Source organism: Oryctolagus cuniculus, chromosome 19 (assembly GCF_051225735.1).
Source record: "Oryctolagus cuniculus isolate XC-2025 breed Fujian yellow rabbit chromosome 19, ASM5122573v1, whole genome shotgun sequence".
Taxonomy (NCBI): domain Eukaryota; kingdom Metazoa; phylum Chordata; class Mammalia; order Lagomorpha; family Leporidae; genus Oryctolagus; species Oryctolagus cuniculus.
The window spans coordinates 69,591,458-69,611,439 of NC_142885.1; the positions used below are offsets into that span (position 1 = coordinate 69,591,458).

The following is a 19,982-nucleotide window of genomic DNA, read 5'->3' on the forward strand; positions in this document are numbered from 1 at the left end:
CACAAATGCTCAAAGTCCTCTAACTCTCTCCTCATGCAAGCCATTGTCCCAACTTTACCTGGGAGCAGGACAGCTTTTCCTGGCATCTCTGTGTCCTCCACGTATGCGTTTGGAACTCACCGACAGTCAGATCCTGGGGCTTCTTCCGGATCCTTGTACTCGCCTCAGTGTGGCAGCTCCAGAGAGCAGAGGCAGCAGGCGCTTCCAAGGCACTGAGCAACCTGGGCAGAGCTGCCTTTCTCCAGACACAACAAAATCTAGTCTTCCCATCTCACAGCTGCCCTGAATTCTGGGATTGGAAGTTCACATGGATAGAATGATCACTTAGAAATTCTTATCCCCAACAGGAGAATTCTCTGTGAGCTCTCCAGAGGACCTGCCTGTTCTTCCAGTCCTGGGGAAGAACAAGACCAGGAAGGGTGGCCATTACACGTCCACTGAGCATCTGATACCTGGAGAAAGCAGGGTGTCCTGGGTAATCAAAGCCAGGGATCAGCTGACCACAGCAGTTTTCCTTGTTTCATTCCTGTGTCAGTCCCATGAAGACACAAGACTGCATGAGACGAAGCCCCAGCCTCCTGATGTGAACACTAATGAAGGAAGACAAGCAAACGCATCACATGACTCTCAGCTGTGGATGTGGGCCACTAAGCGAATGGCCAGAGATGTGACGGCCTTATGAGGGCAGGGTAAGGGAAGAGGGAACCAGCGGATTAAGACTGTCAGAGCTGTGCCTTGGGAAACTTTACATTCTAAAATGTGGGATGTTGGAAGAGACACAAGAATAGAAGATTGCAGAAGTGTCTCTTAATTAAAAAAATAAATAAGAAATATGATTTTCTCCTCTAAGTAGAATAAACAGGGGCTGGTGCTGTGGCATAGGAATCTAAGCCTCCATTTGCCGTTCATGTCCTGGCTGCTCCACTTCTGATCCAGCTCTCTGCTGTGGCCTGGGAAAGCAGCAGAAGATGGCCCAAGTCCTTGAGCCCCTGCCTCCACATGTGAGACCTGAAAGAAGCTCCAGGCTCCTGGCTTTGGATCGGTGCAGCTCTGGCCATTGTGGCCTTTTGGGGAGTGATCCAGGAGATAGAAGACCTCTCTCTCTGCCTCTGCCACTCCACCTTTCAAATAAAAAAAAAAAAATATTTAAAAAGAAAAAAAAAAAAACAAACAAGCAAGCATTCTTAAGGCTAAACTTTAAAAAAAAGAAAATTGACATGCAGAGTTAGAGCCCAAGACCAACTCGGAGAGATCTTCCATCTGCTGGCTCACTCCCCAGATACCCACAACAGCCAGGACTGGGCTATGCCAGAGCCAGCGACCTGAATTCAATCTGAGTCTCCCAAGTAACAGAGCCATCACCCCTGCCTCCCAGGGTGCACGGCAGCAGGAGGCTAAAACTGGAAGTAGGGTCAGAACAGAAACCCGGGCGCTGCAGCATGCGAGGCAGGCAGCCAGAATGGCATCGTCACTGTGCAGCAAAGGTGTTCCCAACACTCTGAGAGAAACTGTCTTATGCAATACTTAATTTTACTCATAAATATTAACTATCCTTCTGTTTGGCATTGTTTCAAATCCTTTAAAACCATTCAGATGTTGGTACAAGTCATGGACAAAGGTTTGGTGCAAAAATTATGTTGGAAATATTACATCTTTTGGTTTTAAACACACATTTTCTTAGTTTTTCCTTGAAGATGTACACAAACACAATGCAATTGAACTTTTTGTTAGTGCCAAGGCTGGTGCAACTCAAGATTCGCCATCCCGTGGGAGAAATGAGAAGAGATTCTGACAATTTTCCTAAATCTGAAAAGCAGTGTAAGAGCTACTTTGTTTAACCTTTCACAGGAAGTAGACAGACAACGTACACACAGTCATATACAGGAGAAAACTTTATATGTGGTTGATTACAGATAGCACGTCCGTGTAGACTCCACATCATTCCCCATGGAGGATTCATCCACAATGGAAACCTACGCAAGAGAGCAGGTTTGGTAGATGCGCCAGTGCCTGCCGTGGTACAAGGAAAGATACACAAAGAACAAGTGCAGAAAAGACGGCAACAAAAACAGGCTTTTATACTTGTTTGGGTGGATTCCTCCTGGGAAGAACACAGAAACAGAGTTTGGGTAAAGCTTCCGTGTTTTCCTAGAGGAAACACTTTCCAGGAGGGCACTTCAGAGTCCACCCAGCGGAGAAGCCAGCCCAAGGTAAGCATGGTGGGGAGAGCTCCAGCAAGTACTCCACTCTGCACTACAAAGACCTCCTGGAGAGGAGTAACATCAATGGGAGTACTTGATCCATTACACAAGTGACAACTGACCAGAAAGGCAGAAGCTCCTCACGAACACTTGGAAAATGTTTGGAAAAACCTTTACGGAGTTCAATCTTTTGCTATCATGACTGTCTACTTGGCAGTAGCTGCTCAGCGTTCTTCCTGCCAAACTGCACAGCAATTCAACACTCAATTGTCTCAGAACTGATAGAAATCTTAGGCATTTCCATTTTTGAAAAAATGTTTGTTTATTTGAAAGACAAGAGTTACAGGGAGGCAGAGGCAGAGAGAATAAAGTCTTCCATCCACTGGTTCACTCCCCAGATGGCTGAAACAGCTGGAGCTGTGGTGATCCAGAGCCAGGAGCCAGGAGTTTCCTCCGGGTCTCCCACAAGGGTGCAGGGGCCCAAGGATGTAGGCCATCCTCTATCGCTTTCCCAGGCCATAGCAGAGAGCTGGATCGGAAGTGGAGCAGCCGGGACTTGAACTGGTCCCCAAATGGGATGCCAGCACTCTAGGCAGCAGCTCTACCCACTACACCACAGCTATCCTACTATTCTACTGCTGGCCCCGGTGTTTTAGTTTTGATATTTAGTTTGATTCTAAATGCTCTTGTCCTTTCCTTCCAGATAAAAGATAATCTGATCAACTTGAATGTCTTGTTTAATGAGCTCCGATGGTCCCAGCACTGTGGCCCTTAGACGGATACAAGGAAGTGCAAGGGGGTGTAGACTGGGTCAAAGGTTCTCAGAAGTAACCCTGGAACCACTGTAAGGCTGCTATCTGAACAAACCAAAATAAAGCACCCTCTGGCTTCCTAGAAATCCTAGAAACCGTCTAGTAGGTTGTGGAGAACGTATTTGTGAGAACTTTAGTACTAACTGCTGAATCTAGGGTTGTGTCTCTCATTTGTAAACCAAACCCAAAGAGTTGTTGTTTGTTTGTTTTGTTTTGTTTTTTTAAGTAAACTCTAATCATCCCTGTGACAAAGCTACAGGAATCTATTCTTCCAACTTAGACCCCAAACCCCAAGCCTAAGCTGTTGTGGGTCATTGTGCCGCTGGTTGGCAGCTAAGTTACTGCAGTCATCACTCCACAGCTGGAACTGTTTTGCTCCTAGTCCTGTCCAAGCCTCTCCTGTCACCACACAGCACAGCAAGAACATCCACCTTCCCCTAACCTGGCAAATCTGCTCTTGTCCCAGGTCTCTTCTGAGGTGCGACTCATGGAAGATATGACAGGAAGCGTTACTGAACCATTCTTTCAAGTCCACGGCACTCACTAAAGGAATGGAAGGCAACCTTTACCCTCTCCCTGTCCATCCACCCACCCACCTGAAGCACGTGAGGCAGTGGAGCGAAGGGAGGCCAAGAGTAAGGGAAGTGGAACAGATCAGATGGAAGGGCAGGACGGTTGCCTTGTCCACTTGATTTGTCCCAGAAAGCAATGTCTTCTCTGTAACTGTAGGGGCCAGTGCTGTAGCTCAGTGGGTTAAGCCACCATCTGCTGCACTGGCATCCATATGGGTGCGGATTCAAGTCCTAGCTGCTCTACTTTGAACTTACCTCCCTGCTAATGCACCTGGGGAAGCAGTGGAGGATGGCCCCTGCCACCCATAAAGGAGGCCCAGGTGAAGCTCCAGGCTCCTGGCTTAGCCCTAGCTATTGTGGTCATCTGGGGAGTGAAACCGCAGATGGAAGACCTCTCTGTGTCTCTCCCTCACTCTTTCAAGTAAATGGATAAATCTTGGGGGGGAAGACCATTGTAGGCTCCTAAGTGTTCCCATCAGTTTCATAAGCTCAGCTATGCACCTAAAAACTAGATCCCTTCTGAGGGCCAAAGGCCAGGTGAACAAAAAAGGGAATGTTCCTGGGCTTCACTAAAACAGCCACCTCCCGCAAGTGCCATACCCCAAGCTCTACTAAGACAGCCCAGAGAACGCTGCAGAAACACACAGCACTGATCTCTCAGTGGTTTCACACAATTTCTCATTCCTGCAAAACCCACTGCAGACCCAGGGACGCTGGATCAGATTTCCTGGTTCCTCCCACGTGCTGTCCAAGCAGGAAAGGGGAGCACTGGAATTTTGAAACAGCAAATAAATGCTTCAGCCTAGAAATGAGGCTTTTGCTCACAATCCATCGGCCAAAACTATCTCATAACCCTACTGCGGAAAGCAAATACTATTTATTCTACTTTTTGCTGCTTATTAAAATACAGGTTCCACCAGGGGATGCATTATTGTCTCTTACCCACTGCTATGCTTTCAGAGCCCAGACAGTGCCTAGCGTATGGCAGACCCTCATTAAACTGAATAAATGCAAAACCAGAAAGACACCCACACATGTCCTGGAAGAAGAGAAAGAATCCTGGAGTCTAAGGGTGAGGTGTAAGAATTATGCAGACCAGAGCTTCAGGGCTGCCTGTACTAAACTTGTGGGGTGTCTGGCATAGTGGTTAAGATGCTGCTTGGGATGCCCACACCCCTTGTCGGAGTGCCTGCTTCCCAACTCTGTTTCCAATTCCAGCTTTCTGCTAGTGCACATCTTGAGAAGCAAGTGATAGCCCAGGCACTAAAGTCTCTGCCACCGGTGAGGGAGACCTGTGTTACATTCTGAACTCCTGACCTTGGCCTGGTCTTGTCCCATGTTGCACGCACCTGGAAAATGAACCAATAAATGGAGGATTTCTATGTCTTTCAAATAAATAGAAGTGTTCTTAAACAAATAATACTTCACATAATTAATCTCAGAATAAAAATTGCTAAGAACGAACGGCCAAAAGCTCAGGTGGCTCTTGTGCAGCGATGAAGCCAAGGAGGAAATCAGCTTAGCAGAACACTGCCACAGTGCTCAGCACCTAAATGGAGTTGTCAAAGCCACAAACGCATCTGCGTCTTTAATGTCATCAATTAGCCCCACTTATCACTGGGGGCAGGGGAAACAGAAAGAAACATACACTAACCATGTACCTACTGGGGGCCAGGCTCTGTTTTGGGTATTTTACATTCACCAACTCATCTAATCCCCCAGAACAACCCTGAGTAGTATTCCTTATTTACATAGAAAAGGGAGATGTCAAAGTGCTTCAGTAACCAATCAAGAAACAGGAATGTTTTTTAAACTACAGACACTACAACGTCACTCAGGCTAGCTGTGTAAGGATAACCTGTCTTCCACTAAGTCTGCCTTCACACCTGGTTGATGAGGCTATGTGGCAGCCCACAGACTCTAGAGAAGGAGTCTTGAACAAGTCTGTACTTAAAAATCAGAGATTGGAAGAGATCATTTCTTTAACCTTTTTCCTGATATACCTAAAACCTCTAACAGGAACACACTGGGTTACTGTTGTAGCTAAACAGATATTATAAGAAAACCCACAGGCTGTGGACTTTCAGCAGCCCACAGAAGCTATGACTCAGCCTTTTGTTAAATGCTGTGCTGGGGCAGATAGGCAGACCCTACCCCTTTGACAGCTGACACCGTAAAACCCAACATCATGGATGTCATGGATGTGGACTTGTCTTTTCTTGCCCAACAAACCTTTCCTTTTGGGAAGCTGGTCTCCTGCTCCCTGGATGCCCAGGTCTCCACAGCAAGAAGCCACAGAATGCTGCCTGCAGGATATACACACTACAGTTCTCATAAACAAAGCACCTCTCGTTCTCACCAACAATCAAAGCACAAATTAAAATGTAAATAAAAGCCTGAGATGCTGATATTGAACCATTTTTTCAGGTCTCAGGGAAGTGCTAATTTGTATGGCTACTTCATCCTACTGATATTGTGAGGTAAGTAATCAGTCTAATTTCTTTTACTGTAGAAAATTCTTCACCTCTAACATACATCTCATGGCCACAAATTCTAACTCATTTCCATATGACTTCATTAGAAATGTTTTCCAATTTCCAACCACCAATAAGAAACATAAAATAGTGCATTTTTAGTTTATCTGGTAGATTCCCTAATGCTGAAGTAAATACAATTTCACCACAGTTTTACTGAGAATTCAAGAGCTAAAGGTGCTAAAAAATACAAGGAACTGAAGTGATGTTCTTTTGTGAACAGTGTCCATGACAAAAGAAAGGAAGAAAAATCCAATTTTGTCCTTGGGACACTTTGTAGTACAATTCATTTCTGCCTCATGAAACTGCTGAAACTGTTAAGCATGCTACCCTGAAGACAACAGTATGCACAGAAACACACGTTAGTGCTTTCTGTTCCGGAAGGCCAGCTACAAATGTTTCTACCATGTATGTTTAGATGACACAGAAGATACTGGCTGGCCGCATCTGCTTTTTAAAGCTGAATTTGCTGTTTTTCCGTAAGTATAATCCCCAAGCAGCCTTCTCCCTTATTCAGAATGCTCTTGGAACGCCCCTCTGGATAAGGAATTCCTGAGAGGAAACACAGCGAGCAGTACAACTTATTCCCTGCACGGCCCACCTGATTCCTTTCTACATCTACACCACCAAATTCCTGAACGGTGAAAAATTATTCATGCTTCATGATTCTGTGGGTGTTTGTGTATGTATACACACACACACACACACACACACACACCACACACACACGTTAGGGTCTCCATTCGGTGCATCTCTTCAGCACGAGGACACTGGACAAGCTTCCCTTTGCCGGTGAAGCTTCTGGTGTCTCAGAAGGCTCGAGCGCCTGCTGAAGTTTCTCTTGCAAGTGCCACAGGCGTACGGCTGCTCACCCGTGTGGGTTCTCCGGTGTTTGATGAGGTGGGAGTTCTGACTGAACTTTTTTCCACATTCATGACAGGTAAAGGGCTTCTCTCCTGTGTGAGTTCTTTGGTGTGTGTGTAGATTTGTATTTTGACTGAAGCTTTTCCCGCACCATGAGCATGTATATGGTTTTATTCCTTGGTGTGTTGTTAAGTGCTTATTGAGATCTGAACTCCATCTAAACCTCTTATCACACTGCTGACATTTATAAGGTTTTTCCTCAGTGTGGATTCTTTGGTGCTTAATGAGGTCAGAGCTAACTTTGAAGCTTTTCCCACATTCCTGACATTTAAAAGGCTTCTCTCCTGCACGGTCTTTCTTGTGAAGATCCATAAGTCTCAGCAGCTCTTGTTTCCAGGGTGTGAGTTTCTTTCTTTTCTTCACTGGAAACTCTCCGTTCCATTTCCCCACTCTGTGAGAATCACCCGGATTTTCTTTGCCTGCTGTTTTCTGGGCAACTTTCACCTTGACTTTCTTTGAAACTATGTTTCCTGGAGATCGTATTTCTAAGTCAGAAGGACATAGAGGCTGATGATTCTCAGTGTCATTTTTGAGCTTTACTCCTGCTGGAATAAACGTAAGAATCAGCTATCTGTATCCCAGAACAAGAAAACCATAGGAATAGAAAGAAGAATTCAGTAATGATTAACACACACACACAACCATGAGCAGAATCTTAAAATGTTAAGCCCACACAAAGGTTTGTATGAAGACACAAATACCTCCTCTCGTGACGGATTTACCTGTAGGAGGCTCCCCAAGACCATGCTGGATCTCCAGGGCTCCTCGAACCCATGGTTCTTCCCCTTGCTCTAAACAGGAGATCACTTTCGGTTTGGGAAGCACAAATAATGCTGTGAAGTGGAGAAAAGGAAGGAGTCAGACTAACAGCGTAACAGTGAACAGGCTCCTTAATTCCAGACTATTTCAGGAAGAAGAGTAAGGGCAATTGTGTAGTATGTTACCCAAGTCCAGTATCATGTTCACATTATCTGGCATTTATGGGTAGACATGAAAAAGCAGAGACCAAGAAATAAACCTAAGGTATTTAATACAAAGGAGCTAGGGAATGGGAACACAGTGCACACTCCTTCTCTTCTGCCATCAAGAATATTTTACGTTTGACCAAGGGGAACTAAGTTCCGGAGGTTGCAGGGACCTATGCTGGTCCCAACAACCCTTAAATAGCAATAGGACCCATGATGGACAAGACCAGGTTTACAAGAGCCAGGGGAAAGGATAAAGTGAGTCATGTATCATAAAGCACACATCCAATTCACCGCTAACATAGGACCTTTTCATTTACCACCAGTCTTTGGAACAGGAGAGTTATACACCCAGATAAAAATCACTTGGTCTATTTTTTCTAAACAGAGACTGCCAGGTACAGAAGGTATTTATGGCTCATTTGTTGAATAAATATTTATTGAGTGACTACAGTGTGCCATATCAGGTTGGAATATAGTGGTGAAGACAAAATTCCCTCATTTAATGAAGCTTATATTCCTTTTTTTTTTTTTTAAAGATTTATTTATTTATTTGAAAGGCAGAACTACACAGAGGCAGAGGCAGAGAAAGAGAGAGGTCTTCCATCCACTGGTTCATTCCCCAGATGGCAGCAACAGACAGAGCTGAGCTGATTCAAAGCCAGGAGCCTGGAACTTCTTCCAGGTCTCCCACGTGGGTACAGGGGCCTAAGGTCTTGGGCCATCTTCCACTGCTTTCCCAGGCCACAGCAGAGAGCTGGATCAGAACTGGAGCAACCAGGACTCAAACTGGTACCTATATAGGATGCCAGCACTGCAGGCAGCGGCTCTACCCACTACACCACGCACCGGCCCTGAAGCTTACATTCTAATGGGATTATGCTCTAGGGGAGAGCACTGTGGTGCAGTGGATTAAGCTGTTGCCTGGCATGCCTGCATCCCATATTGCAATGCCTGGTTCAAGTCCTGGTATTCTATTTCCAAGCCAGCTCCCTAATTTGCCTGGGAAAACTGCAGAACGTGTCCCAAGTGCTTGGGCCCCTGGTACCCACATAGGAGACTTGGATGGAGCACTGGGCCCTGGCTTCAGCCTAGCCCACTCTGACCATTGTGTCATTTGGGGAGTGAAACCAGAGGATGAAAGATCTTCTCTCTCTGCCTTTCAAATAAATAATAAATCTCAACAGAAAAAAGAGGAGGAGCTCGTATTATGGCCCATCAGGTTATAACGCTGTCATCCCATTATCAGAGTGTCAACTGCGTCCCACCTACTCTATTTCCAGTCCAACTTCCAGTTAATGCACCTGAAAAAGCAGCACAACTGGCCCATGTGCTTGGGACCCCGCCACCTACATGGGACACTAGGATGCAATTCCTGGCTCTTGGCTTCCTGACCCAGCCCTGGCTGCTGCAGTCATTTGGGGAGTTAGCCCACAGATGGCCTCTCTCTCTCTCTCTTTCTGTCTCTCCCCCTCTCTGTGTTAACTCTGCCTTTCACATAAAATAAATCTTTAAAAAAAAAACATGCAAGGAAGCTTTAGAGGTAGATCTGGTTCAAGATGACACTTGCTTAGACGAGGATGCTAAATGAGCAAGACATTGAGACACGGTTGGACTCAGGATATAAAGTGAAAATGGAGCTAAGAAAGAGAGCAGTAAGTAAAGTAGTGGGGTATGGCAGCAAGATCAGGGTAAAGGCTGGCAATTACCCAAGCAATTACCCAAGTAACAGTGGTGCTCATTAATAAGATTGGACAGAAATTGAAAAGCAGGTTTGGGAGACAACAAAGAGGAGGAATCAAAAATTTTACATAGGATGAGAAATGAGTTTGTACATTGAGAAAAAGCTCAACAGGTTACCTGGATACATCTTCCCCTCCTCACACGTTCCAGTCAAGAACCAATCAGCTAACAGAAGAGTGGGACTCTCTCTTGTGAGTTCATTCTCAGTAAGGGGAGAACAGGACGGTTTACTCAACTCCTACGCAAAGGGAAGGGAGAAGCTTTACCTAGAGAGATGACAGCCTCATAGTTTTCCTGCATTACAGCATCGTAAAGGGCCTTCTGAATGGGCTCCAGTAACTCCCATTCTTCCTGGGAAAACACATGGCCACTTCTCTAAAAGTCAACAAGCTCTAGAGAAGAGAATGGACTGGGGGCTCGTCCTCACCACTACAGAAGCAGCCTGACCACCTGGCGATCAACTGCACTATATTAACCGTATATGATTTCATATATAAGTATATACATGAAGGTAGAAAGGGAGGAGCCGAGGGTTCAACAAACGGTGTGGGAGACGTCCAGTTCCCCCTAGCTAAGCCTGTTTGTCCAGAACATCTGCATGACATGCCTCCTGACACCTGCAGGGCAATCCGGACAGCAGGGAGAGGCAGATGAGGTGAAGCTGGGGCAGTTCCAAGCAGCTGAAAGTACAGCTCACCTGGGACTGGCGGGAGGAGCTCAGCTGCCACTGTCCAATCTTCAGTGTGTGTCTGCTCAGGAAAGGTTAGAATGTTGAGCAGGCAGCGCCATAGGTGGGAAAAAGCCAGGGGAATGTCTCTCGTTTCTGACTATGAATACCCTCAGGTCATTTCTAAAACACAGAAGACCCCAGTTCTTTCAGCAGAAATGGGACACCTTCACACCTTCACAGGTGTCTACGTGATAGAGAGAGAGGCTTCTAGATTAGAACGAAGAATCTATCAGCTCCCGGGAACTGGTTCCTCAGGCGATGATCCTTGGTATTCATAAGTGCAGTTAATAAAAAGCCCTGTTCTTCCTTCCCTCGTGTGACATAAATTGTTTGTGTTGGGCAAAACTTAAGGATGATTGAAAATGAAGTAATCGAGGACTTCAGTGTGCCAAATAAAAGGAACAGAAATGCATTTGGCAAATCCAAACATAAGATCAGTGTTTCTAAAGAAGACGAGCAAAGGCTTAAAGTAGCAGGAGATGAGGGCAGAGAGATGAGTACAACCGCTTTGTGAAGGGTTCTGGGCCTGAATACAAGACGTCACTGCAGTGTTTGCAAACAGAGAAATGTCATGACTTGATCAAGATTTTAAAAGATCACTCTGGCTACTGTGTGGAAAACAGACTGCTATGGCGGGAGCAGGAGGGGGCAGGAGCAAGCCAGTGACCAGGTCCAACAGGCTGAGACCAGGATGTTAACAGTGTAGGAGGCTGAGACACGGCTGCACCCAACTGACAGTTGAGTTAAGAGGACTAGTGACGAACTGGTTGTAGGGATGATGGAAACACCAGAGCAAAGCCTCACCCCCATGTTGTCCAGCCTGAAGTATGGGCAAATGGTGCTGCCTTTTGCCAACATGGGAAAGACATGAGAAAAGCACATAAAAGGAGGGGGAGGAAGGGACAAAGAAGTTCAGGATAAGAAATGAGCAGGCGCGTGGGGCAGAAGCTCCTCGGGTGTCTGTATACATCCTTCCCCTCCTTCACCCCTTCCAGATGAGGGTGAATCAGCTGACAGAGAGCGGGACTCTCAAGGGGAGAACAGGACGGTTTACTCAACTCCTACGCAAAGGGAAGGGAGAAGCTTTACCTAGAGAGATGACAGCCTCATAGTTTTCCTGCATTACAGCATCGTAAAGGGCCTTCTGAGTGGGCTCCAGTAACTCCCATTCTTCCTGGGAAAAATACACGGCCACTTCTTCAAAAGTCAACAAGCTCTAGAGAAGAGAACGGACTCGGGCTCAGTACTCACCACTACAGAAGCAGCCTGACCACCTGGCGATCAACGGAAGGAATCAACACTACAGGACTACACTCGCGTGCTGTGGCACGACGCTGCAGCCAGCGTCACACCACACATAACACAGTGCTCCCGAAAGACGATAAGGAGGTGAAAAGTTCCTATGGCCTAGTGACGTCACAGTACAATGCGTTCTATGTCTGTGGTGATGCTATACTGCCAGATGTATATAATTACAAACAGTACAGAACACTTGATAGCAACAGCAACTATGTTATTTACTGGTGTATGTTATTTACTATAACACTTATCTTTTTAAAAGATTTTTTAAAGAATATTTTTGTTAGAGTGTATTATTTCTGCTTATAAGAAAAATGTACTCCAAGACAGAATGCCATGCTACTCAGCAGCCTCATGTATCCTGTGCTTACCTTGTTTCTTCGGGCTATCAAGAGGCCCCATCAGATTCTGGACATGACCTATATCAACTAAGTTTGATTAAGTCCACTCTACGATACTGTCACAATGAAAAGTCACTTAATGACACATTTCTCAGACTATATCTCCACCACCACGCATGAACGTATTTTTAAAAATGAGAAAGCATACAGGAACCAATGGATTAGCAATCATCTTGGGAGGTACCCAGTTCCCCAGGGAAGATCTGGGGCTAACAAGCCTCCGAGCCCCTCCTGGGCAAAATGAAGCTCGCGCAGCAGGGAGGGGCAGACAGGTGAGGCGCAGGCAGCCCTGCCTGGCTGCAAGGACAGCTCACCTGGGACTCCGGCAAGACAAGCTCAGGCGCCACTGTCCAGTCTCTGGTGTGTGTCTGCTCAGGAAAGGCTAGGGTCTGTGGAGCAGGCAGAGCTGTGGGTGGAAAAGGGCCAGAGGAAATTTCTTCTTGTGAACACGCTGAGCTCATCTCTAACCTAGAAGATCCCGATTCTTCCAGCAGAGATGCCACACCTTTATAAGCCTTCTATGTGGTACCAGACGTGGCCTCTCCATAAATAAGAACCAAGTTATCTATCAGCCCCAGAACCATTTCCCCGTTGCCACAGTTGACTGTTCCCTGTTTGTTGAGAAAAAAAAAAAAAAAAAATCCTTTCATTCTCTTCTCATGACATAAACAGCTCTGAGTTAGGCAGAAAGTGAAAGTATTTAAAAATACTCAGGAGAGGCCGGCGCCGTGGCTCAACAGGCTAATATTCCTCCTTGCGGCGCTGGCACACCGGGTTCTAGTCCTGGCCGGGGCGCTGGATTCTGTCCCGGTTGCCCCTCTTCCAGGCCAGCTCTCTGCTGTGGCCAGGGAGTGCAGTGGAGGATGGCCCAAGTGCTTGGGCCCTGCACCCCATGGGAGACCAGGAGAAGCACCTGGCTCCTGCCTTCGGATCAGCATGGTACGCCGGCCGCAGCGTGCCGGCCGCAGCGGCCATTGGAGGGTGAACCAACGGCAAAGGAAGACCTTTCTCTCTGTCTCTCTCTCTCACTGTCCACTCTGCCTATCCAAAAAAAACCAAAAAAAACTCAGGAGGAGTTAGACTTTTGGCACAGCAGGTTGAGCTTCTGCATGCAACACCAGCATCCCATAGGGGCGCTAGCTTGATCCCAATTTCTTCTGCATTTTTAAGGACAAGGTGGTTCCAAGCCTTCCTGTTTTTTTTCCTTCCTCTCCAGTTTTCTAAGGAGTAATACCAGGGTCCTGTGGTTTGGCTGTTTCTTTTTGCACTGCAGGCAACCCCCACCTGCACCCATAGCTGCTGCATTCTACCAGTGCCTGGTGGGACGTCTTACTTGCTGTCATGGCTGCTGTTACAGCTCCCAGAGAACGCCTATGACATCTTGGCTGAACAAACTATTATGGCAGATCCCAGAAGGAAATTACTATCATAAAGCTCCTACCCCTCTCAGAAACAGGTCCAGCTCCTTTCTCAGTGATCCTGTCCGGTTGTCGCTGTAGACCCTGGTATGAATTCCAAACATCTTCACGCAGGGACTTGCTCCCTGGTTGGGTCTCTGCTGCCTTCAGCTTCAAGCCTGAGACTTCCACTGCTTCTTCCGAAGGCACTGCCTCCTGCTCCAGCTCAGAGACTGCAACCTAGAGAGAATTCCCATCCTCATTACCACAGCAACAAGTATACAGCCCGGACTCGGAAAGTGTGAGACACCACGGGGAATGACAAAAGAATCTGAAGAGACTGTGCCCCTATTCCACAAAGAACTCTCCACAAACCTGGAGAAATTAAAAAGCCCTCCAACACAGCAGCCCCCACCTCTCCGCACACAGTCCAGCTCCGGACACCAGCAGGCCTGGGCAGGCCACCTAGTCTCACATGGCCGTGTCAGACTTGGGTGTCACTTAAATCTCTGCCTTAGTGGTTTTTTGTTTTGTTTTGTTTTGTTTTTGCTATTTCTCCCTAAAAATCAAGGCACTGAATAAAAACATTTCCCCATCACATGTTCCTATGGCCAAGGAAGGTTTTCACAGAGAATGGGGACAGAGCAGGAAAAAAAAAAAAAAAAAAAAAGGAAGAGGAAAAGTGGCTCCAAGCTACCTCCAAATGATTTGAATGAATACATGTATGTCTTGCTCTGTACTCTTCACAGGAGGCCCGAAGCCAGCAGTGTGTTGCCACCTATCCTCGTGCACTCCCTGGTTCCCAACCTGTCAGCAAAGCCAAGCGCAAATCACCAAGCAGGGCAAGGGAGGCTCTTGTCTGCGTAGGGAGGACACTCTCCCTCAGGGCCTTCCTTCCGACAGCTGCTCTGCTGCGATTTTTCTTCTTTCCAGCGCTCTGTTTCCCTTTCTTCTACTTCTTCTCTCTGCAGTCTTGCCCAATTGTTTGACTTTTCCTTCTCTTTACTGTTCTTCTCTTCTGTGGTCTCTAAGTAGTCTCCCTTTCTTGGAACTGCTCCTACCGCCAATTCTTTACTGCCTTTACTTCTGTTCTAAGAACTTGAGTCGTGGTCAAGGCAGAACTAGGCTTATCACCTCATTCACTCTGGGTCCAAAAAAGGTTAAATAAACAAACAAAAACAAACAAACAAAAAAACAAATTTCTCTTTCTCTAAAGCCAGTCTCTACCATGATCTCTAGATGTGGCATGACTTTTGCTGTGGGACTATGGTTTCAAGTCCCACCTTACCTGTCCTACAGGACCAGAGAACAGTGATACAATCCATCTCAATCTTCAGGTAACTCCCCCCACCACATCACATCCACCTTCACGCCATCTCACACGTCCCAAGTATCCTCACTCACATCCTTCACGCCATCTCATGGCACGTCACACAAGAATCTCCTCACTCACATCCACCTTCACGCCATCTCACGGTACGTCACACGTCACCTTCACGCCATCCCACTGCACGTTATACATCACCTTCACGCCATCTCACTGCACGTCACACGTCACCTTCACGCCATCCCACTGCACACCACACATCACGAGTCTCCTCACATTCTTCACACTATCTCACGGCACATCACACATCACCTTCATGCCATTTCATGGCACGTCACACGTCACCTTCACACCATCTCACAGCACGTCACACGTCACGAGTCTCCTCACTCACATCTTTCATGCCACCTCAAGGCACGTCACACGTCACCTTCACGCCATCTCACTGCACATCACATGTCACCTTCACGCCATCTCACTGCATGCCACACGTCACGAGTCTCCTCATATCCTTCACACTATCTCACGGCACGTCACATGTCACGAGTCTCCTCACTCACATCCTTCACGCCACCTCATGGCACATCACACGTCACCTTCACGCCATCTCACGGCACATCACACGTCACGAGTCTCCTCATTCACATCCTTCATGCCACCTCACAGCACGTCACACGTCACCTTCACGCCATCTCACTGCACGTCACACGTCACCTTCACGCCATCCCACTGCACACCACATATCATGAGTCTCCTCACATCCTTCACGCTATCTCACGGCACATCACACGTCACCTTCATGCCATCTCACGGCACGTCACACGTCACGAGTCTCCTCACTCACATCCTTCACGCCACCTCATGGCACATCACACGTCACCTTCACGCCATCTCACGGCACATCACACGTCATGAGTCTCCTCACTCACATCCTTCATGCCACCTCATGGCACATCACACGTCACCTTCACGCCATCTCACAGCACGTCACACGTCCCGAGTCTCCTCACCCCACTCCTCGCTGGACCAGATTCTCTCTGCAGGTGCTCTAACAGCGCCACAGCCTCCTCAATGCTCTGTGGACGCTGCTGCTGCATCTCGCTCTGCATCTCCACAGGTAGGATGGCCAGGAACTGCTCCAACACCAGCAGCTCCAAGATCTGTTCTTTAGAGTGGATCTCTGGCCTCAGCCACAGACGGCATAATTCCTGAAGCTGGCTGACTGCCTCCCGGGGTCCAGTTGCTTCATGGTAGTGGAAGTTCCGGAAGTGCCAGCAAGAGCTCTCAGCACTGCGACTGTCCGCTTGTGGAGCGGAGTGTTCACTCTGACCGCAGTGCTCTGTCACAGGCCCCTTGGTCTCCCACAGAGCCCTGATTTGAGGATCCAGATGCGCAGCCACCTTCAGTTCTACCGTCATCATTCTGCTCTAACAACGCGCTCTGTGTCCAACACACACTGAAGCCACCGTGGACAACGGACGCCCGTCCGCTCTGGTACAAAAAAGTCAACGAAAGGATCTTCTTCCCAAGAGCGCTGAGGGCAGAAAAAAAGTTCATGTCAATAACAAAGTCACAGCTCCTTAACCTCATAGCAACCGTGAGAGAAAAACGAACAGAACAGGCCTTCGTGCTTTCTCTTTAATCAGCGGCCTGCAGCCGGCGCTGTGGCCCAGAGGGATAAGCCGTCACTCGTGACACCCACGTCCTTTACCTGAGCCAGTCCGAGACCCAGCTACTCTGCTTCCAATCTAGGTCCCTGCTAATGCACCCAAAAAGCAAAGGATGGTGGCCCAAGCGCTTGAGTACCTGTCATCCACGTGGGAAACTCAAAAGACTGGTTCTAACTTCAGCCTAGCCGAGACCCGGCTGTTGTAGCCATCTGGGGGAGTGAACCAACGGATCCAAGATCTTTCTATGTCACTTTGCCTTTCAAATAAAGCAATGTCTTTTTTTATTTTTAAATCAACTAATGGGGTGGGCATTTGTCACAGTGGTTTGTCACCACTTGGGAATATGTTACACTTGGGGATGCCTACATTCCATATGGAGTCCCAAGGTTTCGGTCCCAGCTCAGCTCCCGGTTTCAGCTTCCTGCTAATGTCCACCCTGGGAAACTAAAGGTGACGGCTCAAGCAGCTGGGTCTCTGCCACCCACGTGGGAGACGCAGGCAGAGTTTCTGGCTTTTGGCTTTGCCCTGGCTCAGCCCCTCATTGTTACAGGCATGGGACTCAGGGGTTTGAAGCAGCAGATAGATGATCTCTCACTCTGCCTTTCAAATACAATGAAAATAAAAAGAAATTTAAAAAAAATCAACTGCCAGACACTTTGTCTCTCTTTTCCATTATTCAGTTTAAACAGAGCATAGTTCAGAGAAGGCAATGCCAATCAATGAGCTTATCTTCAGAAAACCATCGAGGGCTAGCACTGTGCTGCAGCGGGGTAAGCAACATCTGCAGTGCCGGCATCCCATATGGGCACCGCTTCATGTCCCGGCTGCTCCACTTCTGCTGCAGCTCCCTGCTAATGGGCCTCAGAAAGCAGTGGAAGGTGGCCCAAGTCCTTGGACTCTGCCATATACACAGGAGACCCTGATAAAGTTCCAAGGCTCCTGGCCTTGGCCTGGCCTAGTCCTGGCCATTGCAATCATTTAGGGAGTGAACCAGTGGATGGAAGTGCGTGCGCTCTAACTCTGCATTTCAAATAAAAATAAATACATCTTTAAAAAAATTTTACAAAAGGTGTACAGGTGAGAAAATTGGCTGAAAGGAGTTTTAGGGTTATCCAAAGACATAACTGGTGTGTTTGCTATCTCATCTCCCCCATAAGCAAATCTAGGAGGAAAAGAGTAAGAAAACATTTGAGTTTCTCTTAAATTTTAACAGATCACTCAAGTCAACATTTTTAGCTCAAGGGGACACAACTTCCACGACCCTTTATCCTCACGTGAAGATGGAAACTCCACTTCATGGAACACTGATATCCTCTTTTCTTCTATAAGAATACTGGTAGAAAGTAAAAGGAAATTAACTAAAGGGAAAGTAGCCTTTTTTTTCTCTGAAAGCATCTTCCAACTACGCATTCAGATGCTCATCACTTTTCTTTGCAAGACATACAAAGAGTGCTATGCAAATGATGTATACCAGTTTTTATTTTATTTTATTTTATTTGAAAGGCAGAGTTACAGAGGGACAGAGGGAGAGGTCTTCCATCCTCTGGTCCCAGCAACAGCTGGGGCTGGGCCTGGCCACAGCCAGGAGGCAGGAGCTTCTTTCAGGTCTCCCAGGTGAGTGCAGGGTCCCAGGAACTCGGGCCATCCTCTGCTGCTCTCCCAGGCATATTGCCAGGGATCTGGATCAGAAGTGGAGCAGGGGGCCGGCACTGTGGTGTAGCGGGGAAACCGCCACCTGCAGCGCTGGCATCCCATACGGGCGCCGGTTCGAGTCCGGGCTGCTCCAATTCCGATCCAGCTCTCTGCTATGGCCTGGAAAGCAGTGGAAGATGGCCCCAGTCCTTGGGCCCCTGCACCCGCGTGGGAGACCCGGAAGAAGTTCCTGGCTTCATATTGGCGCAACTGCGGCCGTTGCGGCCAATTGGGGAGTGAATCAGCAGATGGAAGACCTATCTATCTAAATCTATCTTTCAAATAAATAAAGTAAATCTTTAAAAAAATTTTCACTTTATGTGACCTGGGAAAAATTGTAGTTGCCTTTTGTTTCCAAAGTATCAATAATAAAAGGAGAAATGGAAGGGGTGGTGATTACAATGGCTCTTCTGCTGACTTTGTATTTCTTCAAGGGTCATTTAGACCTTTAAGTGAGGTTGAGAGAGCCTCGTGAGCCGACCTTCTCGCTGTGAGCTAGCAGAAACGGCAGGGAAACCCTGCCCAGGAAGCCATGGGTACTCAAAGAAGCCACAGGCTCCGGGCTCCTCCTGGGCTCCTCGCTGTTCACCCCGACCAGGTGCATGCGCACTTTCTGTTTTTGCGTTAGAAGACGCCGTTTCTTGGCTCTCCCGTGGTCACATCTGCCAGCCACAAAAATGACAGCGGGAAACGTCTCTCCCGGGGCAGCCCCTGGCGGTTGCTGCCCATCCCCACTCGGGTTCACTCTAACAGGTGCGCGTACGGCACAGCGCAAGGCAGCAGCGCCGGGTGCGCCCGCCCACGGAATGAGACTCCTTCCCGCGCCTGCCTGCGGCCTGGCTCCTGCCAGTCCACTGGGTCCTGTCGCAGGCTCCGTCCAGTCCCAGAGAGCCCTCAGCTACCTGCCGTGGACAACCCACTGGGTCAGGCCTGCACTGGATACACGGATGCCAGTTGGAGTCCAGATGCACCCAGCTCCCAGCTAACGCGCCCGGGGAAGCAGTGGAAGATGCCCAAGTGCGCGGGCCCTGCACCCGCGTGGGAGACCCGGAAGAAGCCCCTGGCCCCTGGCTTAGGCGACCCGGCCCCGGCCACCACGGCCAAGCAGGCACTCTCCCGCCCACGCACACACTCTCTACCACGCGGCTCTTCAAATCAAGGAAACCATCAGAGGAAGCGGTTACCTCGCTGAGGAGCGCCCCGCTCTCCCGGGCTGCCCCGCAGGCCGCCGCCGCCCGCCGCTCTGAGGAGCGCAGCCCCCCGCCCGCGCCCGGCGAGTCCGGGACCCGCGCGCTCGCGGCCGGAAGCGGAAGTGGCGTGACTGCGCGGCTCCGCGCCGCCCGGTGCCCTGAGGCACTGACGCGGCCGCGTGAGGGGACGCGGCCCCGACCCGGGCTGAGCGCCAGGGCTGCTGCCAGCGAGTGAGGCCGGGGTCGCCGGCGGGCGGGCGGGCGGGCGGGCGACCCGGGAGCCCCACTGCGGCGCTGGGCGCTCGGTCCCTGTTGGGGCGCTGGTTGGCTCAGGAACCGCGGTCCGCGAGGGCTTGGTACCGGTTCTGGGCCGCGTGGTGCTTCTCTCACAGCCACTGTGTTTCGGTCTTGGTTTCCCGTGGGCCGGGTTTTAGCTTGCGGAGCAGGCCTGCTTCTCCTCAGGAACCGAGACCTCGCGAGTGGCGGCAGCCGCCCTCCTGCCCTCCCGCCGGTCCGGCACCGCCG

At 48.7% G+C, this 19,982-nt stretch overlaps 1 protein-coding gene across 8 annotated transcripts; it reads right to left on the reverse strand.

The window, feature by feature from the left end:
• Positions 1–1,622: 1,622 nt before the first annotated feature.
• ZNF75A (zinc finger protein 75A) lies at positions 1,623–19,584 on the reverse strand. 8 transcript variants are annotated; one of them, XM_017338713.4, is made up of 8 exons: positions 19,452–19,584; positions 15,916–16,439; positions 13,623–13,818; positions 12,496–12,587; positions 11,571–11,697; positions 7,766–7,876; positions 6,992–7,585; positions 1,623–2,010 (listed from the first exon to the last, which is right to left on the reverse strand). In XM_017338713.4, exons 2-8 carry the CDS (start codon positions 16,324–16,326, stop codon positions 1,835–1,837), a joined length of 1,707 nt encoding a protein of 568 aa, XP_017194202.3. In that variant the 5' UTR covers positions 16,327–16,439; positions 19,452–19,584; the 3' UTR covers positions 1,623–1,834. The 8 variants fall into 8 exon arrangements, with proteins under 8 accessions (XP_017194202.3, XP_017194201.3, XP_089177439.1 ...); XM_017338712.4 differs by having other exon boundaries at positions 6,992–7,588; XM_008250647.5 differs by having other exon boundaries at positions 1,878–7,585; positions 19,452–19,583.
• Positions 19,585–19,982: the final 398 nt, after the last annotated feature.

Excerpts from the sequence above, each read along its gene's own strand:
- ZNF75A (XM_017338712.4), bottom strand. The coding sequence starts at position 16,326 with ATGATGACGGTAGAACTGAAGGTGGCTGCGCATCTGGATCCTCAAATC. Across the intron at positions 13,819-15,915 it reads CTGGTCCAGCGAGGAGTGGG|GTTGCAGTCTCTGAGCTGGA; the intron begins GTGAGGAGACTC and ends AATTCTCTCTAG. Across the intron at positions 2,011-6,991 it reads ACACCGGAGAACCCACACGG|GCACTGGCGCATCTACCAAA; the intron begins GTGAGCAGCCGT and ends GTACCACGGCAG.